The sequence below is a fragment of the Phodopus roborovskii genome, unplaced genomic scaffold, assembly GCF_943737965.1.
Source record: "Phodopus roborovskii unplaced genomic scaffold, PHOROB, whole genome shotgun sequence".
Lineage (NCBI taxonomy): Eukaryota > Metazoa > Chordata > Mammalia > Rodentia > Cricetidae > Phodopus > Phodopus roborovskii.
In genome coordinates, this window is record NW_026126514.1 from 13,803,076 (window position 1) to 13,830,729 (window position 27,654).

A 27,654-nucleotide genomic window follows, 5' to 3' on the forward strand; every position below is an offset into this window, starting at 1 on the left:
CACTTTCAGTCACTGAAGCACATTCTTGAGTTTATGCAGAACAAAATCTTACCAATGGCAAATATTTATATATATAAGAAAATATAAACTAATGCTACAGAAGGCAAAGAATAGTCTATAGCCTATAAAAGATGCACAAATGTACTCAGTACTTACCTTGAATAGAATATTTTATTATTATCCCTGTGAGATATATCTCATAACCACTCAGTAACAAGCCAGTCTTTATCTAAACTTGCTTAATGAGGTCACTGATAATCAGACCTTGTAATGAGTACTTTGAACACAAAATTCTTTGCTCTTCCTATACATTGGCTACAAATGTGAGGATATGAAAAGAACTAGGTAAATCACAATTTTGTACACTGATTAATTTGAACACATTGAGAAAAACAACCAAATAGGCATAGTGGTGGGTGCCTTTACTTCCAACACTTGGGTTGCAGAGGCAGGCGGATCTCTGAGTTCTCTGAGTGTGAGACCACTCTGGTGTACAAAGGGAGTTACTGAACAGCCAGGGCTACACAGAGCGATGTAACCCTACCATGTTTCAAAAACAATAATAGCAACAAAAAAAAAAGGAAAGAGAAAAATGTGTTTCTTTCTAATAAGAAAGACCCAAAGATATATCAAAATTTACCTCTCCTTATTTAGTAGAGAAAATAATCAAATGTATTAGTTTGCTGTACTGATCCATGCTCCATGGATCAACAGAATGGACATCACCTGGAATTATTAAAAACGTAAATTTCTCAAGCATACTGCATCAGAGTCTTGACTTAACAGGATCCTTAAGAGACTTCTAAAAATATTTAAATTAAGGAGATACTTAGGGTATTTTATGAACAAAAGCAACCAAAAAAGAGAAATAGACTAGAACTCTAATCTTTGGATTCCTATTTCAAGGCTTCCTCCTAACAATGTTAATTTCAAGGCATTTTGTAAGAACCAAATTTTCATTCTCATTAAGGAATATGGAGATGGAAAAAAATCAAGTATCTGAAGATCACTGAGAAGCAGTCTGCTTAGTTCACTTATGAAATAGATTTCTTTTAAAGAAATGAGCCACTAGATTAATTTTAAAACAAGGTCTACCGTGAAGAATTATTTACTATTTCTTGTGGCTAAGCCCATGAAGACAGATATGATTATATAACCCAATCTAAGAATTTTTTGAGCAAATTTGAAGTTTTTAAAAAGAGGAAGACATGGCCATATCTAGCCTGAAGAATTACTTTACTAAGCAAGTAATCTCACAATTCCTCTACATAAATTATTCTCAAAGATTAACTACTTTAAAAATAAAATCATAGGTGTTACCTTTTCTAGAATCTAAATACTTGGTTATCTATTACAAAAACACTCAAAAAATTTAAGTTTAAAAATTTGAAATCAAAAATGTTAAAGGCAATAACAAAGAATAGGGGGGGGAAGACCCCAAATCTGAGAAAGGAAGGGTATAATAGAAGGTTTGGAAGGAAGAAGAGGGGGAAATGATGTAATTACATTATAATTTAAAAAAAAAATAAAAGTTTTTAAAAAATTCTTGTTTTTTGAGACCATAGACTCCTGACTAACAACTCCTGATCCTCTAGACTTCTAGCTCCCAAGTGCTGGGATTGTGGGTCTGTAGCGTCAGTCCCAGGTAAGGTGTGTACTTTTGAAATACTACTAGAGGTTGGACCCTCAGCCAATGGGCATACTAGACAAGTGCTCTACTACTGAGTCATGCTCCCAGATACAACAGAAGAGGTTTCTTTTGTTCATGGTATAATTCATTATTAAGGCAACCTTCAAATAAAGTTCTTCTGTGTTTAGATTTTAAATACTGGAATATTAAAACAAAAATTGAGTCACTAAATCTAAAAGAATCTCAACCTGTTTCAAAGAGATTATATGAAATTCTTATTCCATAAAGGCCATAAATCAGTAAGTCTGTATTCACAGTTATTTAATATATAGAATAGTTTTTATATTGTTTAAAATGTCCTTTTTGGACTGGTTATATTCCATTTAGTTGCCAAATGAGAATTTTTAGCCATTCTCATCTTGGTCCAGTTGATTCAGTTCAAGAGCTGTTTACAGTGCTTATGCATTTACTTCATATTAGAGGGCAGAGACTATTATACACAATTTTTAACTACTGGAATTTAACAAGCATTATAACTTTTCTACATAAAAGTATGGGACAAATAATAAACATACTTACTGTTTTTTTCCTAATGTTGCCCCAGGTAAGGCCACCATTACGCTTGCCAAATTTTTTAGCATCTTTTTGTAGATGGAAAACATATTTATCATAATCATCACTGTATGAATACAAAATAATATCAAGATGTCAAATCAGCATTATCATAATTTTATCCATATGTTAAATAGCAATTAATAAAAATTTAAAATTTACTTAACTTCTCTCAAGAGAATATTCTAGAAAATTACAATTTGCTTATTGGTCACTATCCCACTGTAGTGGTTTGAATAAGAAAAGGCCCACATAGGCTCATATATTTGAATATTTAGTCATTAGGGAGTGGCACTGCACAAGAAGGATTAGGAGGTACAGCCTTGTTGGAAGATGTTATTGGGTGTAGGTTTTGAGGTTTCAAAAGCCTAAGTCATTCCCAATGATTTGTCTTCCTGTTGCCTGCAGATGCAGATGTAGAACTCTCAGCTCCATCTACAGCATTATGCCTTTCTGCATGCTCCCACCATGATGATAATGAACTAAATCTCTGGAACTGTAAGTAAGCCCCTGTGGAGTCTCTTCACAGCAACTGAACAGTAACTAAGACATTCATATAGGTTTATTCCTAAAACTCTTGACTTCTTGTCTTTGGTATTTTTTCCTTTTCACTTTCATTAATCTAAATCAGATACCACAGTTGATCACTTCCATGCTATGATGTACAAATTTACATCTCCCAATTATATCGTTTTTAATCCAACTTAGCAAGTCTTCTCTTTCTAGATAATTGTGTTACTTGTGTTCTCTATACTCATTGTGAAGAGTTTAATTTAGCAAAGATGACTGATCTGTAATCTACATATAAAAGCTGAAGTCCAACAGATGGCTATTTGTATCCTGTCCCTTGGCATCAAGATCATTTATATATATATATATATATATTTATATATATATATATATATATATATATATATATATATTCATTCTATCATGTTTTTTCCTTACTGATGATTTTGGAGGAGCTTCAAAGATATGACATGTAAGTTACGTAGCTTAATCACAAACATTGCTGTATAAATGAATATACCAACCAGCTTGCTGCTAATATACTGTTTAGCAAATGATAGGTCTACCCAGATTAGCACCCTATAATAGACTATAGTAGTCTACTTTCCAAATGACTGCTTTGTACAAGGAAAGTTAAGTTTTTCACTTTAGAAGTTTTAAAATTGTCATAAAAAGTAAAAATATACATACTCCCTTTTTCAAATTTTGAGACAGGGTCTTACTATATAGCCCTGATGTCCTCAGACTGATCTGTCTGTCTAACTTCCAAGGGCTGGGATCAAAGGCATGCACCACAATGCTCAGCAAGCTAACTTCTAGCATCCTTGAAAACTGAAACACTAAAGTAGAAGTCCTGGGTCAAAGTTCATAGTTACATTAATAGTTACCAACAAATGCAGCTGCACAGATAATTCTGATATGTATTTTCCACTATTATGCCATGAAAAAGGTTACTGATTGCCAGTTGGCAGTAATGCTAAAAACACTAGAGAAATAAATTTTTGCATTAACTTATACTCTTTTAAAGGTTTTGTGGTATTAGTTTTTAGTCATGTGTGCATGTGGATGCAGGGAGGGAGGTTACACATACGAGTGCATTGTTCATGGAGGCCAGAAGACAGTCAGAACTCCTGGAACTGGAGTAAATAAATTAGTTAAGAACTTCCTGAGACCTGGGTGCAAGGAAACTAGTGAAGGTCCTCTGCAAGAACACTAAGTGCTCTTTTCCACAGCCATTTCTCCAGACCAACTACATACAACATTCTTCTCTCTGTTTTTATATTGTTTATAGTGGTTGGTAGCAGATAAGACATAAAATTATTAATCTTTTCATTAGTGATTTCTAGATTTTGCATTTTCATTACAAACACTATTAACCTGACAGTATAACACCACAAAGATTCACTAGTTTTTTTATATATATATACTTTAAATTTTTCTGTGTTTCTAATATTATATACTGAGTATATCCTTTAATTTGCTGAAACTATCCATCCTTAACTTTTAGAAGTATCTATTTTTCATTTTTTAAAAATGATAACTCTTCCCCTTGGTGCATTTATGTTTAACATTTCACAAATATTTCAAAGTTCTTGAATAAACTAAAAAGTCAACACCACATTCACATTTACCTTTTTACAGAGGCTAGCATACCAGGACTGACATGCTGACATTGTGGGGTGTCTGTCAATGGCAAAATAACTGATGATGGAGATGCTGGATTCCCATCCATATCTAGCACAAAATCATCATCTTGACTGTATTGAAAGCTCGGCAACTGCAAAACAAATATTTTCACCATGAACACTCAAAATAATTTTGTGGATTTAAGAATGGTGCAACACAGAATATTCACTACAAAAACAATTTTCTCTTGTGAAAAATATAGACAATTGTACCTATTCCTAAAGGCTATGGAGAGCAGATATACTTTCAAAACATCTTTCACGCTTTTAGGCTTTATAACTACATAGTCTTTCCCAATTCCTCAAACTTCTTGTTGAAGTATGAAAGCTATAACATGAAAACAAATGAGTATGGTTGTGTTTCAGTAAAAGTTTGTTTATAAAAACAGGTAAAAGGTCTAACAAGATGATCCTGGCAGTAAAGGCCCTTTTGAAGCCAGATGCCCTGAGTTTAATCCCTGGACCTGTGTAAAGTTAAAGTCAGAGCCTAGGGCCTGGCACATGTAACCACAAAGCAACATCCCTAGTCCCGTATGTTGGTGGATGGATAGTACTGCCTCCACATAAGCACATACACCATGAATACGCAAATCTTTTCTCATTAACTTTTTTTTTTTAAATTTAAAATAGATCAGATGCTGGACTTAGCTCCAAAGTTGCTGAATTTAAATGTTAACAAAACAAAACTTAAACTCATTCACTTTTGTTTTGGCACTTACTGGCAACTCAACTAGTTTTACATTTGTGTGTGTGTGTGTGTGTGTGTGTGTGTGTGTGTGTGTGTGTATTATTTCCAATAACCAACTCAATTCTTTTTATTTACCTTCACAGTAAAATCATAAAGTGAACAGGTATGGCTATAATCACCCAGGAGATTGAAGCAAAAGGATGTGAATTCAAGGCCAGCCTGGTTGTATATAACAAGACCATCTCTCACAAAATGAAGGGAGGGAAAATAAAAAATAAAAAACCCACAGAAAGTGGACTCATGGCATAGAAAAATAAGCTAATTAATTGCTATCTATTTCTCTTTTGTCTTTGTTTGGTTATTTTGAGTTGGGATTCCCTTGGCTATTCTGGGTCTTTTGATCCTACATGAACTTTGTGATTCCCCCCACCAATTCAATGATGAATGTTATTTGAACAATATGGATATTTTAGCAATACTAATTTTTTCCAATGTACAAACATTTTTCCATTTTTTAGTGTCCTCAATATTTTCTTTTTTAAATCTGTTATTTTTTTTTCTTTCTTTTTCTGAAATCAATACCATTGAGGAGATCCTTCACTCAATTTCTTCCAATGTCTTGTTTTCAATTTTTTTTTTTTTTTTTGCAGCCAATTCACTCAGGGTATTATAATAAATGCTATTGCTATTATAAATGCTGGTTTTGTGATAATAAGAGATAAAACACAGTGCCTGGCACGTGTAACTACTGAGCAATCTTTAGGCCCATATTTGCTTTAGATCCTGCTTTTGCTTAATTTCTTCAGTTTTGAGGAGTCTTTCTACATATAAAATCAGTTTTATAGCACTCAGGCCATCTACCTTCTATATTCTTCATGAGAATTAAGCAGACTAATTGTATTATACAGACCCCAAAGCACAAAACAATTCATTTGTTATTCGGGACATTTTTAAACTACCACAGCTGTACCACTTGTCTCCTGCAGTGCAGGACCCTGTCTGGGTTCTGCAGTACCACCACTTGCAGTGCTGGGGCTAGTTGGTTTAGCAAGGATGAGCCCCTGTTCTATTACACCACACTGACACCACAGGACCCAGCGGTGGAGATTCAAAGGCCTCTATCCCCTAAAGCTGTATGAATTCCAATTGGTCTCTAAATGTTCAGCTTCTAAGTCTAAGCTTCAAAATGCAGCTGTCTACCCAGTTGCTTTACTTATTCTTGGTGAAAGAAAATGAGTGTCATCTGTCTTGTAATGTCCTTGGCCCATCTCTTCATTTTGTATTAAACACTCAAGAGCAGACCCTAGAAACTGGTAAGGACAACATATATCAGCAGATCTCTTCCTATGCTTTATTCATGTAAAGACTACACAGATCCTTGCCTTAAATATTAGTGGTAAACACTAAAACTATATAAAAAATGAAAAATACCAAAATCAATATATAAATGCAGATTTTTTTTGTATTCAGCACTTACCAGTATTCTTTGTTTCTGCAAGGGTGTTGCAGTGAAAAAATCATCGTGGTTGTCTTTTGGCAACTGCTCCAGACAATCCCTCATTTGTCGTTTCCTTTTAAGAGTTCCCACTCTAGCAGTGATCTTAATAGTCTTTTTCTCATCAGCATTGTCTTTCTCACCTAAGAATTAAAACCCTTTGGTAATAGTCTGGTAATTTTACCTGCTTTATAAACTAAAAGTTTATCTTATTCTGTTTCCTGCAGAACAGATACTTTTAAAATACATTTTAAAAATATTTATTTTATGTGCATATGTGCTTTGCATACATGTGAGTATGTATACCACATACATACTTGGTGCCTGTGAAGGTCAAAGGTGGGCACTGGATCCTCTGGAATTGGCATTATGGATGGTGCGAGCCACCATGTGAGTTGCTGAGATTCAGACCTGGGCCCTCTACAAAAGTAACAAGTACTCTTAACCTCTGAGCCATCTTTCCCACCCCACTCTCATACAAGACTCTTAACCTCTGAGCCATCTTTCCCACCCCACTCTCATACAAGACTCTTAACCTCTGAGCCATCTTTCCCACCCCACTCTCACTTATATTTCCTTACACAGACCAAGGATGGGCCAGCAAAATGACTCAGCAGGTAAAGGTAGCTTCCTCCAAGCCTGACAACCTGAGTTCAATCCCTGGGACCTGCAAGGTGGAAGAGAACCAACTGCCTAAAGTTGTCCTCACCTTCAAGCTCAGGCCTTTGCACACACACACCAACAAGCATGCAAGCATACACATGCACACATACACATATAAACAAATTGGTAAAATTTTAAATTAAGGGGCTGGAGAGATGACTGAGAGGCTGCTTGCTCTTCCAGAGGTCCTGAGTTCAATCCCCAGCACCCACACAGTGGCTCATAACCATCTGTAATGAGATCTCGTACCCTTTTATGTCCTGCAGGGATACATGTAGTCAGAACACTCTATCCATAATAAATAAATCTTTAAAACATCAAAAAAAAAAAAAAAAAAAAAAAAAAAAAAAAGGTAGGAGGCAGCCTCCCATCTAAAACTTTCATTCCTGAAGCCAAACCCCTAACAAAAGTCACTAGGCACAGCTCAGATAAAACAAACAAACAACAATAAAACAACATGGTGGCTTTAGAAACATAGCACCTTGACACACAATGTAGTCCAGCTACTTGGGAAGCTCTCTTGAGCTCAGTCTGGACAACAAATCAAGACTTTTGCCCCACCAACAAATAAATTAATGTCACAAGGTGCTATGTGGTACTTGTTTTTGTGCATGTTTCAGGTTCTTGACCTCTTCAATTACTGCTGGGCATGGGCAGATAAAAAAGCTCTTGGTCACATATTGGCTATGAATGATAATGAGGTCATCACAAATAATTCTTCCTACATTGAGGGAGTACACAAAGAATAAAGAGTAAGTTAAAAATGTTAGGAGCCAAAGTGATCTACATAGTATGTTCCAGGACAGCCAGGGTGGTGGTGATAGCTGGGCAGTGGTGATGTACACCTTTAATTCCAGCACTCAAGAGGCAGAGGCAGGAGGATCTCTGTGAGTTTGAGGCCAGCCTGGTCTACAGAGCGAGTTCCAGGATTGCCACGGCTAGACAGGGAAACACTGCCTCAGAAAAAAATAAAAACAAAAACAACCCATACCCAATAAAGTTACTCTGTGAGATCGACTTGATTTATTAATCAATATTATGCAAGGACATAGGTACTCTCTAAAGCTTACTATGGGACTTCTAGGCCGGAGTGAATTTTAAGATTACAAAAACAAAATTTACTAGTTTTCATAAAGTATGACAGGGATTGTAAGCAAATGCTCAAGTTAAATTATACCCTCAGGGGACCTCCTCAAATTTAGAAGCTTCTGTAAAGCAAAGGACACAATGGACAAGACCAAACTGCAGCCCACTGACTGGGAAAAGATTTTCACCAATCCTATATCTGACAAAGAGCTGATCTCCAAAATATACAAAGAACTCAAGAAACTAGTCAACAAAACACCAAATAACCCTATTAAAAAAAAATGGCCTACAGAACTGAAGAAAGAATTCTCAACAAAGGAAATCATAAAGGCTGAAAGACACTTAAAAAAGTGTTCAACATCCTTAGCTATCAGGGAAATGCAATCTCAAAACAACTTTGAGATACCATCTTACTCCTGCCAGAATGGCTAAAATTAGAAACACCAATGGCAACTGATGCTGGAGAGGATGTGGAGAAAGGGGAACACTCTTCCACTGCTGGTGGGAGTGCAAACTCGTACAGCCATTTTGGAGATCAGTATGGCAGTTCCTCAGGAAAATGGGAATTAGTTTACCACAGGACCCGGCAATCCCCCTCTTAGGCATATACCCAAAGGATTCACATCCATGCAACAAAGACATGTGCTCAACTATGTTCATAGCAGCATTATTTGTAATAGCAAGAACCTGGAAGCAACCTAGATGCCCCTCAAATGAAGAATGGATAAAGAAGATGTGGCACATCTACACAATGGAATACTACTCTGCAGAAAAAAATAATGGATTCTTGAAATTCGCAGGCAAGTGGATAGCACTTGAAGAAACCATCCTGAATGAGGTAACCAAGTCACAAAAAGAAGAACATTGTATGTACTCGCTCATATATGGATTTCAGACCTAGAGCAAAGGATCACCAGCCTATAATTCACACCACCAGAGAAACTAGGATACAAGGTGTATTCTAAGAGATTCATATAAAGTCCCTCACAGAAGGGGGAAGGGACAAGTCCCCCAGAGCTCAGGGGAATTGTGTGTGTGTGGGGGGGAGTGAATGGAGAGAGAAGTAGGAGAAAGAGAAGGAGAGGAGAGGAAAACAAGTTCAACTAGGAAGATTGAGTCAGGGTAGGAATAGAGAGAGGGAGAGAGGGAGAGAGAGAGAAAGAGAAAGAGAGCAAAAACATAAAAGAGGAAGCCATTATTGGTTTGAAGAGAAAACTGAACCTAAAGAAAGGTCTAGAGATCTACAAGACTGACACCAACTAACAATTCGAGCAACCGTGGGAAGGCTACCATAAATGCCCTTCCCTGATAGTGAGTGAGATCAACAACTAACTTATCCACCATCATGGAGCCCTCATCTAGTACCTGCTGGAAACCGAAGCAAACACCCATACCTAAACACTGAGTCAAACTAGAATCCATATGCAGAGGGAGAGGACAAGACCAGGTTTCAGAAACACATAGAGACAGCTGACCTGAACAAGGAGGAGCTAATGGGCCCCCAGAATGGTAGCATGGGACTGACTCAGGCCCTCCTGAATATGGGTCTCAGCTAGAAGGACTGAGTAGTCTAAGGGACCTCAGACAGATGTATTCCTGGTGCACAAAAGGACCTTGCGGACACATCTCCCATGGAGGGATACTGCCTTAACCTAGAGACAGGAGAGAAGTCCTAGTCCCTACTTCAAATGACTTGACAGATTTACATGACCCCACCTGGATGGCATTGCACTACATGTGGAATTGGGGTGGGGGTATGGGAGGAGAGGGTGGTCAGGGTGCATGTGAGGGGACAGAGAGGGTCAGAGGGAGGGAGGGGGAAGTGGGATTGACATGTAAAATAAAAAAAATATATATATATATCCTCAGATACTGAAATATTTATTCTACTTCAAACTTACTAGAACAAATTCTGAGCAAAAAGTTAGTAAATTATTAATGGTAGAATTAGCTACATTGGTTAAGGCTTAAAATCTTAAGTTTTTTTCTAGATTTTAAAATTTGAAGGAAACAATTGATACAAGATTCATGAATAAATACAAATTAAGCATTTAGAAGTATACACTAAGCACTTTGAGAAAACAATGATAAAAGTTACCATTTTGAACCTTGAAATCGGCTTGCTTTTTCTTAGAGACATACTTTTGGGATCTTTTGCCTTGGGGATCTTCTATGTATTTTCTCTGGCATTCATCAGCAGTTCGAGAACCTACTGCCATAGCTACATCTGACCAAAAACCAGGCTTGTGCTTTGGAAGAGATGTAAAAGCACTATGGGAGACCAAAACCAGTTAACAACAAAAAATTCAAGTCAATAAAAACAGTCTCTTGAGAGCAAAGTAAGTCAGTGACATTTACCAAACTGGAAGGCTATTTTTAAACCACAAACATTCTAGATAACTAGTCAGCAAAAGCTACCAATCTCTCTTTATTCCATAACTTTCTTATTACAACATAAATACAACATGAAGAAGATATAACTGCATGTCTAGCAAAATGCTTGCCAACTATTTCTATTATATAAATATAAAAGCTTTTTCGACCTTTTAACACTTCCCCCACTGAAGTTCAACTATTCAATGATTTGATCTTTGAGGGAATTATAGCATAAATTAACTTCTAGATATTGTTTATCAAGTATTACTAGTGCTAAATCTGCCAGGTGAACTCCTAGTTCTTACATAATTTTATGGTTAGTGGTGAAAGGTCGTGGTCATACATGATCAATGCATAACACATACTTACATGGAAATAATCACGCATTAATACATACAACCTATGATTTAATACTATTACTAATAAAAATAAAGCTGGAACACCTGTAATCCCAACACTAGGGAAAGTGAGGCAGGACAATCAAAAGTTTAAGGAAAGTAATACTATGTCTCAAAAACTAACAATATATAAACACAACATGGTCCTAATTCAAACAGTAAATGAAACTCTGAAAGTTCATTTGCAAATAACTGTTTAAAGCCTACCCTACTATTACTACCTTCCCAAACTCCCATCAAGACTATGTTGTAGTTAAGGTGACAGTTCAGCCAGACAGTAACTAATTCAGTCCATTACCCTAAAATGGTACAGGGTTAATACTCCTTACCTCAGATACTTAAAACTCAGTGTTTCAGCTTTGAGATATAAATAATTTGGATGGGATTCAGTCAAAACATGAAATTAATTCATGTTCACATATACCTTCTACATACAGACCACAGGTGATTACAGTTTTGTTTTGTTGACGGCTGGGAAGTACTCTGCCATTAAGCCACATCAACCTCTAGAAGATAATTTCATGTAATCATTTTAATGCAACTTATGTTCTGTGATCCATCATCATAGGAGGTTATTTGTTGGCATGAAGAATTTTAGATTTTGGAGCTTTCAGATTAGGGATAATTAACTAGTATTATAATATTACTCCAACTTTATCAAGTTTCCTAGGTAGTGTCTAAAGCAATTAACAAATCTATGACTGTTTATATTCTAAAAGAACTATTCTTCATTAAAAAATAATTCTTAATGCATTTAATAAGTCAGAAATTATCAATAACTTCCAGATTATTCCAGATAAAGTAGTAAAGCAAATTTAATATGTAATCAAAGCTCATTAAAACCCTTGCTATAATTTATGGTGATCCCCTAACTGACATTAGTCCATCATGTTTACACTTTCCTCAACTTTCAATATTCTATTCATTCTAGCCTTTGTTCAAGATTTCTAAATATGGCCTCTCCTTTCTAAATGAAATACACTGTCTTCAATCTTTGGCTCACTTTTGATTTCTCTTTCACCTTTTAGTTCACAAACCTACCTAAACAAGGTCAGGCTATCTTTACAGTCTCATAAGGACATATTCTTATAAACTTGGTACCGTGATTACTATATATGCTAAACATCTACCTTCTAGGTTATAAACACAATTAAAAAATACAAAGCAATGGGCTGACTATTAAGAACCACTTGAAGATTTCAATGTATGAAGTCAGACTGGGAAGTAATTTTCATTTTCCAGATGCAAATCAGTCACTGGGGTTTTGTGTGTTATCACAAGGAGACTGGATTGCAGAGAAAGAAGAAAAGCAGAACTGAAGATTAGAATTGGCAAACATAAATTGCCTGAGGGCCCATTTCTTGATCACTTTTAGCCTTAAGTCTAGCTGAGATGGGGATATAAAAGGGAAAAAATGGATAGCCATTCCAGGTTTGGTAATATGCAACATTCCACACTTTTCCAATTGAGTCACTACATTTTACTTTGCTAAACTCACAAAAACTTCCAAGCATTCTGTCTTGGTTTTAACTGTACATTCCAAGAAACATAGCAGACTTATTCTACCTTATTGAAATTAAATCTTTACAGTCCAGAAATGTTACTATCTTTTGAGGAGTGAAGATTTAGATGAGTGGTAGAATGCTTGCCTAACATAAAGAAGGCACTGAGTCTGATCCCCAACACCAGGCAGTGAGGGAGGAAGAGGAAGGAAGGAAGGAAGGAAAGGATTTTTTTAAAAAAAGTTAAAAACCTCTTTAGATGTTCTGAAATATAAAATAAAGGCTAAGAAGCTATATTATAAGGTAATGATAAGATATAGCTAGAAAAGTAAAATTGTTAACATGGTCTCCTTTTCATCTAAAGCAGAATATAAAATATGAAGCTATATTAAGTAAAATGAAAATTTCCGATTTTCTTGATTTTTGTTCACGTATGTTGTCTTATCTCTTTAATCTTCCCATTTAGGCTTCATAACACAATTATGATCTAGTTTCATTACCACCACAGTACTAAACTCTGAAGTCTCTGTAGTCTAATTCAATTTTTATATGTAATTTTTATGAGATTTTGTGTTTTGCCTGCATCAATGCTTGCGCAAAGAGGCCAAAAAAGCATCAAACTCCCTGAAACCAGAGGTAGACTCTCTGAAACTGGAGTTACAGAAGGCTATGAATCATCATGTAGGGTCTGGGAATCAAACCCAGCTCCTCTAGAAGAGCAGCCAGTGCTCTTAACTGCTGAGCCATCTCTCTAGCCAAATTCAACTTTTTTTTTTTTGTTTTGTTTTGTTTTTGTTTTTTTGAGACAGGGTTTCTCTGTAGATTTAGAGATTGTCCTGGAACTCTTTGAAGACCAGGCTGGCCTCAAACTCAGAGATTCCCCTACCTCCCCAGTGCTGGGATTAAAGGCGTGTGCCACCACCGCCTGGCTATCAAATTCAATTTTAAAGAATAATTGTTTGGGGGAGGAAAGGAAAACATGTGCAACCAGGAAGATTGAGCCTCATTAGGAATAGAAGATAGGAAAGAGAGAGAGAGAGACAGAGACAGAGAGAGAGAACATAAAAGAGGGAGCCAATATTGGTTTGAAGATAAAATTGAACACAAAGAAAGGTCTAGAGAACTACAAGACTGCTCCCAACTAACAATCTCAGCTTCCGTGGAAAGGCTATTATAAATGCCCTTCCCAGAGAGTGAGATCAACAACTAACTTCTCCATGGAGCCCTCAACTAATGCCTGTTGAAAACAGGATCAAACACCCATACATAAACACTGAGTCGAACTAGAACCCAGATGCAGATGGAGAGGACAAGACCATGCAGCAGAAACACAGAGACAGCTTACCTGAACAAGGAGGAGCTAACAGGCCACTAGACTGATAGCTGGGAAGCCAGCATGGGACTGACTCAGGCACCCCTGAATATGGGTCTCAGCCAGAAGGACTGAGCAGTCTAAGGGACCTCAGACAGTGGAGCCAGGATGTATCCCTGGTGCACAAAAGGACTTTGTGAACACATCCCCCATGGAGGGATAACTGCCTTAATCTAGAGACAGGAGAGAAGCCCTAGTCCCTACTTCACATGACCTGTCAGATCTACATGACCCCAACTGGATGGCACTCCCCTACATATGGAATTGGGGTGGGGGATGGGAGGGGAGGGTTAGAGTGAATGTGAGAGGGCAGAGAGGGTAAAAGGGAGGGAAGGAGGGAGGGAGGGAGGGAGGGAGAGGGAACTGGGATCGACATGTAAAATAATAAATTAAATTAAAAAAAAATGCTTTGACTCCAAAATTTAAGTTGAAGGACAAGTTACTGGGGAAAAGGATTTCTATTTTTGTTTCCACAGAAAATGCAAAGATGTAGATTCCTTCCAGACTAATGTGTTTTGATCACGCCAGACCGCCTGAAACAGAGTACAAGGTGTACATTCAAAACAGCTGGACAAAGCAGCCTTACAGACCATAGCCAGGATTTCTGAATCTTCTTCGAATCCCCCAAGACAGCGCCCCTTACCAGCAGGAAGTAGTTTGGAAAGAACAACGCCCAAATTCCCAAATATTGTGTATAAATGTTTGTTTTCATTTAATTGGACTTTGTTATATAAAATAAAATTAATTAATAAAAAAATAAAGAATAATTGTTCATTTCTTCTGAATAGCTCACTGACAATACTATACTAAGACTGATGGGGAATCATTAAATCAGGCCCTTCCTGCTGTTGTAACCATCCTGCAGATATTCCAGAGACAAAGCTACTTACCGATGGAGCTTCTGTAATTCTTGTTCATTCCATTCCTCATCATCACTTAAGCCAGGTAGACATCGGCCTAACGGTTGCCCATTCCTTGTATCAGATCCCTTAACTTCAACTGGAAAGTCTTTGTTAACACCAGATTCTGGAAGAGTTTCTTTAGCAGAAGATCTAGATTTCTTTGATGTGATATGAGAATCGGTATAATCTTTAGAGTCTGAAACCAGTAGGATATCTTTTGTGATATTGCATGTGCTCTTTCTCTGGTCAGTCAACTTTTCTTTGGTGTTTCTTGCTCTGGCTTTACTTCTTCTAATGTCTGTTTCATTCTCGTCACAAGACAAAAGTGATGAGGACTGGCTGTAAGATGATACAGCTACTTGATTTTCAGTTTTCTTCGATTTTGAGGGCAACTTAGTATTCTTCTTAAAATCACTGGTGACCATTTGCTTATTTTTAGGGCAAGGTATCTGAATATTCTTTCTAACAGTCAGTATATCACATTCACTGCAATCTTCCTTGTGGTTACTTTCATAACTCACATTATGTTCAAAGGTCTCTGAGGACTTATGGGTAGAACTTATATGTACGTCTGACTCACTGTCTTCTTTATGCTTTGGTTTGAAAATATTTGAAACTCCTTTGATACAGAGATTGTGCTCCATACATCTTTGCTCTATCACCTTTCTAGTTTTAAGTGGTGTTACTAAAACATAAACTTCCTTCTGATTCAGAGGCAGGCATTTTCTGTCTTTGTCAGAGGTAGGTGGTTCCAGCGAATTTGGAGTATCAATGGGTATATTTAATACTTCAGTTCTCTCTTTTTTCATTGAACAAAACCAAATCAAAACCAAAATCTCTTAAGTACAGAAAAAAAAATACTTTTTCGAAATAAAACCATTTTCCCCACAGGTTACACAAAGCACTGGTCTATTTAGATTACTCCTTCTTCAATGTAGCATTTGGGTATTTACACAATCCTGCCAAGGCCTTCCGGGTTTACTGGCACACATGTGAGCTTTTCTACCTGCCTTTCAACATACTTTCAATCATTCACTGACCTCAAATTAGAACCATTCTCTATGAGTATTAGATCACCTATTTTTCAAATCTGCTTTGGCCTGAACATTGTTTACTTTCCCTGAAAAATTTCCTCTACTTCTCTATAAGATGAACTATTACTTGCTTAGGCTGAATCTGTATCCACAAACTGTCCCCATTCTTCAGACTGAAAGCTCTCCATGATATTAAGTTTCCGGGAAAATTTTTTAAAATGGCATTTTAATTGTACTTTTAATTGTACACCAGTCATCTTAAAGCTAGATTAAGAAAATCATTAATGTCAGAACTTTATTTTTCTTAAACCAGTTTTTTTATTTTGCTGATATTAGAATGGACTCTCAAGTATTAGTAGATAATAAACATGTTTTAATAATCAATTATCAGAATTTTAAATAGGAGACATAAATTCATTAAGGTCACTAAACCTAATCAGACATTGTAAGATTTAAAAAAAGTTGAATTAGTTAAGGATGCAGTTAGGAAAATGTGGAATTCTATGCATACGGGTAGCTCTCCTTTCGTCCCCAACATAGCCAAAGCAGCACCTTTTTTGCAAATCTCTCCCAATCTCCAAGAATTATCATGGAAAAAAAAAAAAAAAAAAAAAAAAAAAAAACTGCAGAACTTGTTATCTTTATTTTATCATCTTACAGGGGAAGAAAGCAAATGAGACAAGCTGTCTGATCTAAAACTTGAGAAACTAGAACCACTCTACCTATAATTCTAACTTTATTAAATTCTACTTATGCTTAATATGGTGGTTTGAACCAGAATGGCCACCATAAGCCACATGTTTGAATGACTGGCTCTAGTTAGTGTCCCTGGTGAGCATGCTTTGAGGTTTCAAAAAGCCATGCCATTCCCAGATAGCTCTTGTCCCAGGCCTGAGGTTCAGGCCTCTCAGGTACTGCTCTTTCTATAAGCTGACTTGGTCATGGTATTTCTTCACAGCAATAGAACTAAGACACTAACTTAAGAACTATAAATCACCACACCATCATAATACTGCAGTTGCATCAAAACACAGCAACTATGTACACAAATCATGTCATGAAAGAAAAGTAACAAAATAAGCAGTTGACAGTTAATAATGGTGGGGAAAACTGCAAAATTATAAATTGTGGATTATTTATTTACTTAATTTTGGGGGGGTTGGGGGATTTGAAACAGGGTTTCTCTGTAGCTTTAGAGGCTGTCCTAGAACTTAACTCAGTAGATCAGGCTGGCCTCAAACTCACAGAGATGCACCTGCCTCTGCCTCTAGAGTGCTAGGATTAAAGGCATGCACCGCCACCACCACCCGGCTTGGATAATTTATTTGATTAGTACCACTATCCTAATAAAAAAAAAATACTTCCACAAGATTTTTCATGAATATCACAGATTTACAAAGTATTTTCTTCCAATTCCTTATATAAATCAAATAAAGCCTTCAGTTAGATCATTTCATTCTATTTAATAATTCGATAAAAAGCCAGGTAGTGGTTAAACACACCTTTAATCCCAGCATTTGGGAGGCAGAGGCAGACAAATCTCTGTGAGATTGAGGCCAGCCTGGTTTTCAGAGCCAGTGCCAGGAAAGGCTCCAAAGCTACAAAGAGAAATCCTGTCTAAAAAAACCAAAACCAAAACCAACCAACCAAATAAATAAATAACAATAATCTCAATAAATATTCAGCCTCTTTTAAGTACTTTAACTTGTTTGAATCTAGTAGCCTAGACAGTATTGTATTCCTCCCTACTTTTATGAATTTTGATAGCTGTTCTTCATTCTTGCTTTTCAGTTATAGTAAAATATACTACTAGGCCCATGAATTTATCATAACATGAAATCTTGAACTTGTTAGTTTTTAGAGAAAAGGCACTTTAAATTTGGGTATTAAAAACCTTGAATTACTTTGTAAAATCAACCTTCATCAAACCATAACTGTGGCATTAATTACATAAAAGGAAACATTCATATGAGCAGAGATAAAGCTACTTAGGGATCACATTAAAAGCAATCCTATAAATAATATCATATTTAAAGTAACATGTTACTTCATTAAATAATCATTTTATCACAAATAGGTACTTTAAACCATTAACATATTTACCATTTTATATTAAGAAACTTAAAAAGATAATTTATTATGTTAAAATTTTAAACAGTTACTATACTAATAATTATACAACTACCAAAGATATTACCTTGCTTCTGACTTCGAATTTTCTTTTCATGTATTCCTTCAGAATTTTCAAAGTTTTTTGAAGGGAATTTTCTGCAATCTTTTTTTTCGGTTAATTCCTTCAAAATAAATAATGTACTTTTAACAACTAAATTGCAGACATGATGTTGGGTATTTCCACAGCATGAATCAAGTATTTATTGAAAAATTTTAGGTACTTCCTAGTCTACAAATTTCATTAATGGAGCATTCAGAAAGTCTTGTTGGAACTATAACTTTAGAAGTAGTACACAGGGGTACGTGATCCTACAAAAGTATTATAATTTGCAATTTTACTTTTTAAAAAATATTTTCTTTTTAATTTATGTGTACGTGCCTCAGTATATGCCATGTGGCCAAAGGAGGTCAGAAGGGAAGTGAACTGGAACTGGAAAACAGGAAGCACCCCTTACCATGAAGACTATATTTGCAGTTTTTCAAGTACTTTTTAAAACTTTATTTAAAGCGTTACTCTACTTTTGTTTTGTTGCCTGTATTTTTTCAATGAAAAAATGGAAAACAAATAAAGATCTCTAAAGGCTGAAGAGATGCCTAAGCAAGTACAAAGGCTGGGAACTTGCCTGATGGAAGGAGAAAACTGCCTCATGCAAATTGCCTTCTGATGCATGCTTGCTTGAGGTAGCTTGCCCCGACCTCCAAATAAATAAATGTAAATTTTAAAACAAAATAAAATACAACATTATGGGAATTAAAGCTAAAGTTAACTGAGTTTTCTAACATGCAGTTGAGACTTTCAAAGGAGAAAGACTAAACAAATTTTTTTCTAGAGATGTGAACTGTGACTGCAGGCAGCTATAAAAGATAATTACATCGTCTCTGAACGTTTAAGATTCATAAAGAAGTTATTGAAATTTTATCCTATAGACATTTTTAGTAAGACATATACTTAAAAAATTTAGGAGTACTGGGATCAAACCAAGGGTATATCTCTCAGACATTCCAATACTCTACCAATGGAAATATATCCCGTCCCTAGGACTTTTTGTTCTTTATCATCTACTATACATGGTCCCTCTCACAAACAACTGTTTAACTTCAACAGAAGTTCCCTCCAAAAATAATTTTTGCTGCACAGTGTAAGTTTCTCCTTTTCTAACTTCTTAAACACTGACTTAAAGAACTCTGAGTCTATTTACCTGAAACAATTCTTACAATTCCTAAGATCTCAAATAGACTCCTTTTGACTTTTGCAGTTTCTGAGTTAGGATCAATTATAAATGATACTTATTAAAAAGAAATTGTATCTTTTGATGCAGTCTTAGAACTTTTCAGGTACCACATTATGTTCTTAAACACCATACCTTACTTAACTAAGTCATATATGCCACTATTTGAATAGTATTACTTACTTGGTTATGTAAGAGCCTTAACCGAGGCTTATTTCGACAATTATTATATCCAATGTTAATTTCTGCAGCTCCTGGAAAACCACTGTGCTCTTTTTTCTTCATTTCTGTGAATTCAAAGATAGCATTAAGTAATTACATAGAAGATTCAGTGTTTTTCAGCATATTATGGTGTTCTGTGCCTGTATTGCCATCACCCTGGAGATTAAGATGGAATGTTAGCAATATACGAGACTATCTCAGGTAAAGAAGGGAGGGAGAGTAGGGAAACAAGGAAGAAAAACAAGAGAGTGAGAAAGAGAGAGAGGAAGAAAAATAGAAAAAGGAAAAGATAAGTGACTTTTCCACATTAAAGAACTAACTATAGGAAGAGAAATCTATGTAATGAAATGTCATATATATTCACTGTAATTTGATTATAATAAAATATTTTTTGTAAGACAAACCACTCTCTATAGAGTATGGTTTAGTTCAAATCACTTTCATTTTCCTAAAATTAAAAAAAAAAATGAACAATCATATTGTTTATACATGCTTTGAACCCCTTATTATATCTAAAAGCAGGATAGTATAGTTAATTTTGTGAATTTATACTTATACATCCAAACTGCACATCAACTAAATAGAAAGCTAATGACTGTTTTTCTTACATTTCTTTATGTATAAAATTATGTTTCAGTTAATTTATATACTTCAATTTTTAACTAAATCCACATTATTTTCAGCAAAATCAAATTTTATAATATTTTGTGGAGAACTTTTTTTCTCCACAGGAGTGCCATGGCTTATGGCACCCACACTCACACACAAACACTAATTAAAAAATTGATTAAAATAAGAATTTTGTTTAGCTGCTATTTTTGCTTTTGTGGTTGGATTTTGTACTACCAGCCTGATCTTAAATTCCAGATGTTCCTGATTCATTCTCTTAAGTGCTGGGATTAAAGGTATGTGTCAAAACATCTGGCCCTAGTGGGCGCCACATGTAAGGAGTGGGTTTTTTCCGCCCTCCCCTGGTCTTGTCCCACCACTGTGCCGGCCCCAGTTAATGCGCTGAGACTCTGTGTTTGATATAGTGCTGTTGGCCAGGTGCTTGTTTCTTGTCGGCTGGCTCTGTCTTGGGTATTAACCCATTTCTATTAATTTAAGTATTTCCACGTGGTCTTATCTTACTGGGGAGTGGGGTCGGCGTCTGGTCCCCCCAGTCTCTCCATGTTGACTTCTCCTTGCTACTTCCTCTTTCCTCCTTGTCTCCTAGTCCTGCCTGTCTTGCTTTCCTATTGGCCAACAGTGCTTTATTCATTGACCAGTATGAGAAGCATATTTACAGAATGACATCTCCCATCACCTTTTTAATATAGATCTATATAAGAATGACCACTAGTAACCACACAGTTGAGTCCATACTAGGCTGTTTTGGGATTTTTCTCTGCCAATGGAATTAATCCAAATCTCTTCCATTTAGCCTCTGGCAAACTTTCTGGATAAGGGTAAAAAGCAGCCACATATTTTCCCCCCCAAAGTATCACAAGAATAGTCTCTAGGTCACATACTAAAATTCTTCTACTCTGAAACCTTTTGCACTAGGCTGTCACAGTACAAATCGCTCTCAGAACCATTGTTTTCCATATTCTTGGCTCAGTAAGCCCTACTTAAAGCACTCAACTGCTCTTCTAATCCAAATTGCCAAAGTCCATATTCCTTCAAAGAAAAGCATGGCCAGTCTTATCATAGCAGTGCCCCACTCCTTTCTTATTTGTGAAGAGACATCATGAATAAGGCAATTCTTATAAAGGAAAACATGTGACTGGGGCTTGCTTATAGTTTCAGAGGCTTAGTCTAATATCTTCATGGTGGGAAACAAGGCAACATGCTGACAGACATGGTGCTAAACCAGGAGCTGAGAGTTCTATATCTCAATCTGTAGGCAGAAGGAGAATGTAAGCCATACTGGGTTTAGCTCGAACGTATGAGACCCCATCCCTACAGTGACATACTTGCTGCAACAAGGCCATACCTCTTAATAGTGCCCCTCCCTATGGGCCAAGAATTCAAACACATGGGGGTCATTCCTACTCAAACTACCACACCATCCACTTAGATCCCAGTAGTGATCTTAGCTTTCCTGGTTGTTCTGTCTCACTATCTCTGAAGAATAAAGTTAAAGCTGTTATTTATTATTAGGAAAAACAAAACAAAACAAAAACAAAAACAAAACAAAACATCTGGCCCTAAAGGTATTTTCTTACTCCTTTAGAAATTGAAAAGACACAAAACAGACGGCTCTTACTCTTGAGATTACTATATAGTATAGGAAGCTAATACTATAGGAAATCCTTCATAAGATGCTTATATAAATGATATAAACTGTTTTATAAACTACAATACTATGATATAATAGTTATAGCACTAAATACAGAAAATTACATTAATTAAAATAATCATGTCATCTTAAATTATCATGGGTTGGCACATTTATATAACCATAATTGTTTAGTGTTAGGCACAGCTAAGGGTTTTTTTTTCCATTTCATTTTTTATTATATGTATCTATATATGTATGTGTGCATATATGTATATGTCTGTGTGTCTGTGTGTGGGTTTATGCATATGCAATGGCACCATGCATATGCAATGGCTCCAGAGGCCAGAAGAAGGTATTGGATTCCCTAGAGCTGGAGACACAGGCAGCTGTGAGCTGCTTGATGTGGTGCTAGAACTGAACTCAGATTCTCAGCAAGAACAGTTCATGGTCTTAGCCACTGAGCCATCTCTCTAACCATGTTTTTCATTATTTTCTTGTAGAAAATGTAATAATATATTTGTAACACATTCCACTTGCCACATGTTTTCTATAACATATGTTTATTTGCTCTCTTTCTTAAGAAAATAACTCAGAGTTATTTTTCAGTTTGGAATTAAACAAGGGGGATGGGGTAGGCAACAGCAAGAAATATTGTCCCAGGACTCCAGAAGACTTAAATGTTCTAGTAAAGTCAATAACCAAACTGCCAATCTCAAAAACAAAACATAACAAAACAAGCAAACAAGAAAAAAGATGACTTTTGTAAACAGGAAGGATTGAGAAAGATTTAAAGCTTTGTTAAGTGAAATTTTTACAATCATTTACATATTTAAATTATTGGTTTCGTTGAACTAAAAAAGATACAGAAAAGTTCAAGGAGAAAGGGAGTTCCACTGATATAACATTAGAGTGAGATACATACACTGAATATGATACCATACCTTTAGCAAAAACAATCTGCAAATCTCACAAGTTTCCAAGTAATTTAACAGATTTCAGTTAATTTTTATCATCTATATAATTGAGAGGATATATGTAACTTTATACATTATTTGTGAGAGTAGGGTGGTATTAGATGTAGAGTATGTTAGAAGAGAGCTGATGTAGAACAGTTCTGCCAACTACTTTTACAGCACTTGCCAGTCAAGAACATATGCCAGTTCCTCCACAAAAGCAAATACAGATACTTGTCTTTACTACACAATTGCTGGGAGCCTAAATATAATCTTTTATTGATTTGGGTTTGGGCATTGTGATGAAAAGCTTATCCCATGAAATAAAAAGCAATAATGATAATGAGCAGCAGTCTGCAGAATAGTGAAAAAGCAGAAATTTCAAGGTACTACTTAGTCAAAGAGAATCACACTACATATTATATATAACAGTGTTAAGCTTATGTAAGATTCTATAGCAACTGTAGCAACAAGGAAAAATTCAAACATACCCAAGTTATCATTAGTAATGTCACAAGTGATGTTGGCCTTTTGGAGGACATCTGTTTGTTTATCTTCTGCATCATTTTTCATTGATTTTTGTTTTTCATGAAGTCTTGCAGTTTTCTGACTGGTCTTATTCCTGTTCTTTTCTCCAGCCCTAAAACAATTTTGTTATATTTTTCTCTAATATTGGTCCTCAAAAAAACTGAAAGCCTCAACCCACAGATTAAATAGCATGATCAAGGAATTCAAGGCCAGTCTGGGCTTTTATTGAGATTAATCTGTTACATGAGACCCTTCTCAAAACAAACAAGCACTTAAAAACAAAACAACAACAAAACAATTATTGAAGCAGATTGAAGAAAACTATAGGACAGGATTAAAAAACACTCAAAAACTACTGAAAATTAATGGAATAAAATTAATCAAGAGCTTCAGACCAATATTTGACAACAACACGCAATTCAAAGGGTAGGTAATTGAAGAATTCTTGAAATATGGCAAAGATTATAGTTTCTTTATGAACTTACTCAACATGACAGAAATGCCAATAAAATGTTATTATTTCTAAAACACCCACGATCACAAAAAACTCCCAAACTAGTACATCAACACAAAACCCAACAAATGAAAACCATTTTACATTGGTTACAGAGGCATATACATATGAAAGGACCATTATATTCTGTACCTAAAGTGGGTACATGGTAGGGAACATAACTTATACCTTGATAAAGCTGATTTTAAAAAATGTTAAGGACACTTTACCTTAATTGTTCTAGAAAATCATCAATGTGTTCCTTCCAATTTCGGGGGAATCCAAACATAAATTTTCTTATGAGAAAACAGGGATACCCTATTTAACAATAAGCAAAATAAATACATAATTTTTTAATTTAAAAAAATAAAATTATCTAAAAGCCTAGAATTTTAAAGAGCCATCTCTAATTCACTGTCAATCAATAAATACATACTTGTTTTACTATATACGCTAAGCACTGCTGGGAATACTGAGGACCCATCAGTTAAGCAAATAAAAATCCCTACACATTTGATGTCTTGTGTGTAAGAGAAAGAGAAAGCAAAGCCAGGAAATAAAGTTCATTGCTAGACTGGTATTACAGAAAAAGTGACTAAGCATTTTCATGGGAGAAAAGGAGAGGACAGCAATTTAAAAAGGGGTAGTCAGGGAAATTCTACTGAAATAGGAAGCCAAGTTCTGAAAACCTGGGGGAATGAGTCAAATGGCAATATAGAATTAGAATATTAGAAACAAGAAAATGAAAAGTCTGTGACAAGAGGACAATTGGTCGGTTTGTGACCTAAGACTGGCAAAGCTGAACTGCCATAAGGAGTTAGTACTAGGCATTTACTCAAAGGGGAAATTAAGGCAGTGGGGTGTATGGTACATTACAAGGGTTAGGGTCAATTTATGAGCCTGGGTATTTAAGAAAAAGGAGAAACTATGGAAAGATTTAACTAATAATGATACCCATTTACCTGCTTCTTTCATGGAAATCTGGTCTATCAATCCTTTTAATATGTAAATGTTGCCCGATAATGTCCTAAGTTCATTGTGTTTAATCCGCTCTACAATTACATTACTATGCCAATAAACATCAGTCATATCTCTAGGGAAAAAATAATAAGCTTAGTAAGGTCAGCATGTTTACACTTTACCAGAAGCTGTATATACATATAGAAGCATACAAATGTGTAATGAAGTATAGTGATTTTGAGCTGGATATATATATATATATATATATATATATATATATATATATATATATATAATCAACACTTGATAAAAACAGGAAGATTGTTCCAAGAATGAGGCCATGACAACTAAGGCTTCATGGTGAAATGAAGTCAGATCACCCTTCCTAAATGAAGTACTTATTTTGCACTTCTGGCTACTGCAACAATAACAGTATTACTAATCTAATTACAAAACACTTGAGGGCTAAACAATACAGAACTCAACTGATTGGCTAATGTGATCCTCAGAGTATATGCCAAGAACTATATTTTGGCCAATCAATTTATCCACCTAATATAAAACATAGTAATTAGCAAGGAAAAAGAAACCAACTGTCATCAATTATTTGCTGTTGGCAAATTTGAAGCTTCAGCTTAAACTTGCAAAGAATTTTGGCAGCCTCTTTCCTCACATTTTTGTACTGTGCTGGCTTTTTTCCCCCCAGAAATGTTATTTTTACTTATTCAGATGAGGTCTTGCTGGTTTTTTCCACAATTTTATATCGTTGCATATGCCATGGAATTCATATGGGGTCAAGCAAGAGCTTCTGGGGATCAGTTCTTCCAACATATAGGTTCCAGGGATCGATTAAGATTGTACAACCTGGCAGCAGGCACCTTTACCCTCTGAAGCACCTTGCTGGCTCGTGGGTATTACTATGTTACCCAAGATAGCCTTGGACTTTTACATCTTCCAAGTACCTAAGATTATAGATTACCTGTGCACCCCCACTCCCTCCCTCCTGTTCCATGTTCTGAAATGCCAAGTAGATCATGTAATTTTTAGGGGTTTTTATCTTTTCTTAACCATAAATACAAAGGCAAATGTTGTTGTTGTTGTTTTTTTTTTTTTACAAATAAAGATTTATGAATTTACTATGCATACAATGTTTTATCTACATGTATACCCTCACACCAGAAGAGGGCACCAGATCTCATTATAGATGGTTGTGAGCCACCATGTGGTTGCTGGGAATTTAACTCAGGACATCTAGAAGAGCATCCTGTACTCTTAATCTCTGAGCCATCTCTCCAGCCCCCAAAGGCAAATGTTTTTACCTTCCATTTTGTTCTAGTTGAGAAAAAAATAAATCAAAGTTGCAAATCACTGGCCCAGAAATCTACACTTCTTTACTTCTACACTTTCATACTTCTTTAAATGAAACTAACAATAAATATAAAATTGGAACCAAATATGAAGATCTATTAGATAAGTGCTGAGCAATAAACATATACATATACATAAAGAAGTTCCCTAAATTGAATCAAGACATGGTCTCTCTAAATAGCCCTGAGGAACTCTGTAGATCAGGCTGGCCTCAAACTCACATAGAGCCTTTGTGCCTCCAGAATATTGTGATTAAAGGCTTGCACCACCATAGCCTGGAGCTTTGTTTAACATTTAAATCAAACTCTTAAAAAGTACTGCTCTTTAACACTGCAAATATTAACTCATTTAATTCTTACACCACCTACAATAAAGCTGAGCACTAAACATAAGGCGAAAGTTGTCCTCAATACATAGTAGTGCAAGGCCAACCTGGGCTATACGAGACCCTTAAGACAAGAAAAGCATCCCACAATATTGGTCATATTATTATTACCATTGTATTAATGAAGAAATGGAGCCTCACAGAGTATAAGCAACTTGTTCAAGTAACATTGGCAGTAAGCAGCACTAATCAGACTCACAAAGGCAATCTATGCCGCATCTTAAGACATTCTGGAAAACGGGATAAGGCAGTAAGATAGACAACTAGACTTTCCATATCCAACCTTAGAACCAGGATACTTCATATTGTTCTACTATAAGTTGTTTTACTATGGAGAAACTGAATTAAACTCTACTTTTGGACAATGCTTTTACTTCTGAGACAACCAGAGTGTCAATTACTTAATATGCAACTATTTGATAGCTTTAAATAATTTTAATCCTTTGGTGGATCAGTAATTTACATCAGATAACTTTAGCCGTTTATAACCTCATGAGAATGTGTTTTGTATGAAGATGCTATTTGTCACTGATCACTTACATAAAACAAACTTAAATGTTAATAAAAAAACACTTAAATGTTATACTTACACCAGCTTTCCTTCTACACATATAGCTGTATTATTATTGATGACTTTAATCATCCATTCCTGTAGCTGGACTGCCTATTCAAAAACAAAAGAACTAATAAAACAAAGGACATTTCTTGAGCTACTTGCAGCAGGATTATAAAATTATAGCATTAAAAAGTAGAAAATATGAACTATAAGAAAAGCCTTATAACCCCAGTTTTTTCTTACACATCAGTCTAAGAACCAGCCCATTTTAAACAGCAATTCTTTTTTGTTTGTTTATTTATTTTTTGGTTTTTTTGAGACAGGATTTCTCTGTGAAACAGTCCTGACTGTCCTGGAATTCGCTCTGTAAACCAGGCTGGCCTCGAACTCACAGAGATCTGTCTGCCTCTGCTTCCCAAGTACTGGGATTAAAGGCCTGTACTACCAATGCCTGGCTTAAACAGCAATTCTTAAAAAAAAAAAAAAAAAAAAAAAAAAAAAAAAATAGACATTTAACTGAGGTTGTGCTATATTGTTTGCCTATAATACAGAAATATCTTCATTTCAAATAC

At 35.6% G+C, this 27,654-nt stretch overlaps 1 protein-coding gene across 1 annotated transcript in view; it reads right to left on the reverse strand.

Annotated features, from left to right (window-relative positions):
- The window catches only part of Mis18bp1 (MIS18 binding protein 1), a 34,777-nt gene that overhangs the window by 839 nt on the left and 6,284 nt on the right, over positions 1 to 27,654 (reverse strand). The window contains exons 3-13 of the mRNA XM_051195915.1: positions 27,117 to 27,190; positions 24,776 to 24,906; positions 24,044 to 24,131; positions 23,284 to 23,432; positions 19,538 to 19,641; positions 18,151 to 18,247; positions 14,908 to 15,718; positions 10,468 to 10,640; positions 6,603 to 6,763; positions 4,384 to 4,529; positions 2,210 to 2,309 (exon numbers count right to left, since the gene is read on the reverse strand). Coding sequence (XP_051051872.1) covers positions 2,210 to 2,309; positions 4,384 to 4,529; positions 6,603 to 6,763; positions 10,468 to 10,640; positions 14,908 to 15,718; positions 18,151 to 18,247; positions 19,538 to 19,641; positions 23,284 to 23,432; positions 24,044 to 24,131; positions 24,776 to 24,906; positions 27,117 to 27,190 — 2,034 coding nt within the window. The remainder of the gene's footprint in view (positions 1 to 2,209; positions 2,310 to 4,383; positions 4,530 to 6,602; positions 6,764 to 10,467; positions 10,641 to 14,907; positions 15,719 to 18,150; positions 18,248 to 19,537; positions 19,642 to 23,283; positions 23,433 to 24,043; positions 24,132 to 24,775; positions 24,907 to 27,116; positions 27,191 to 27,654) is intronic.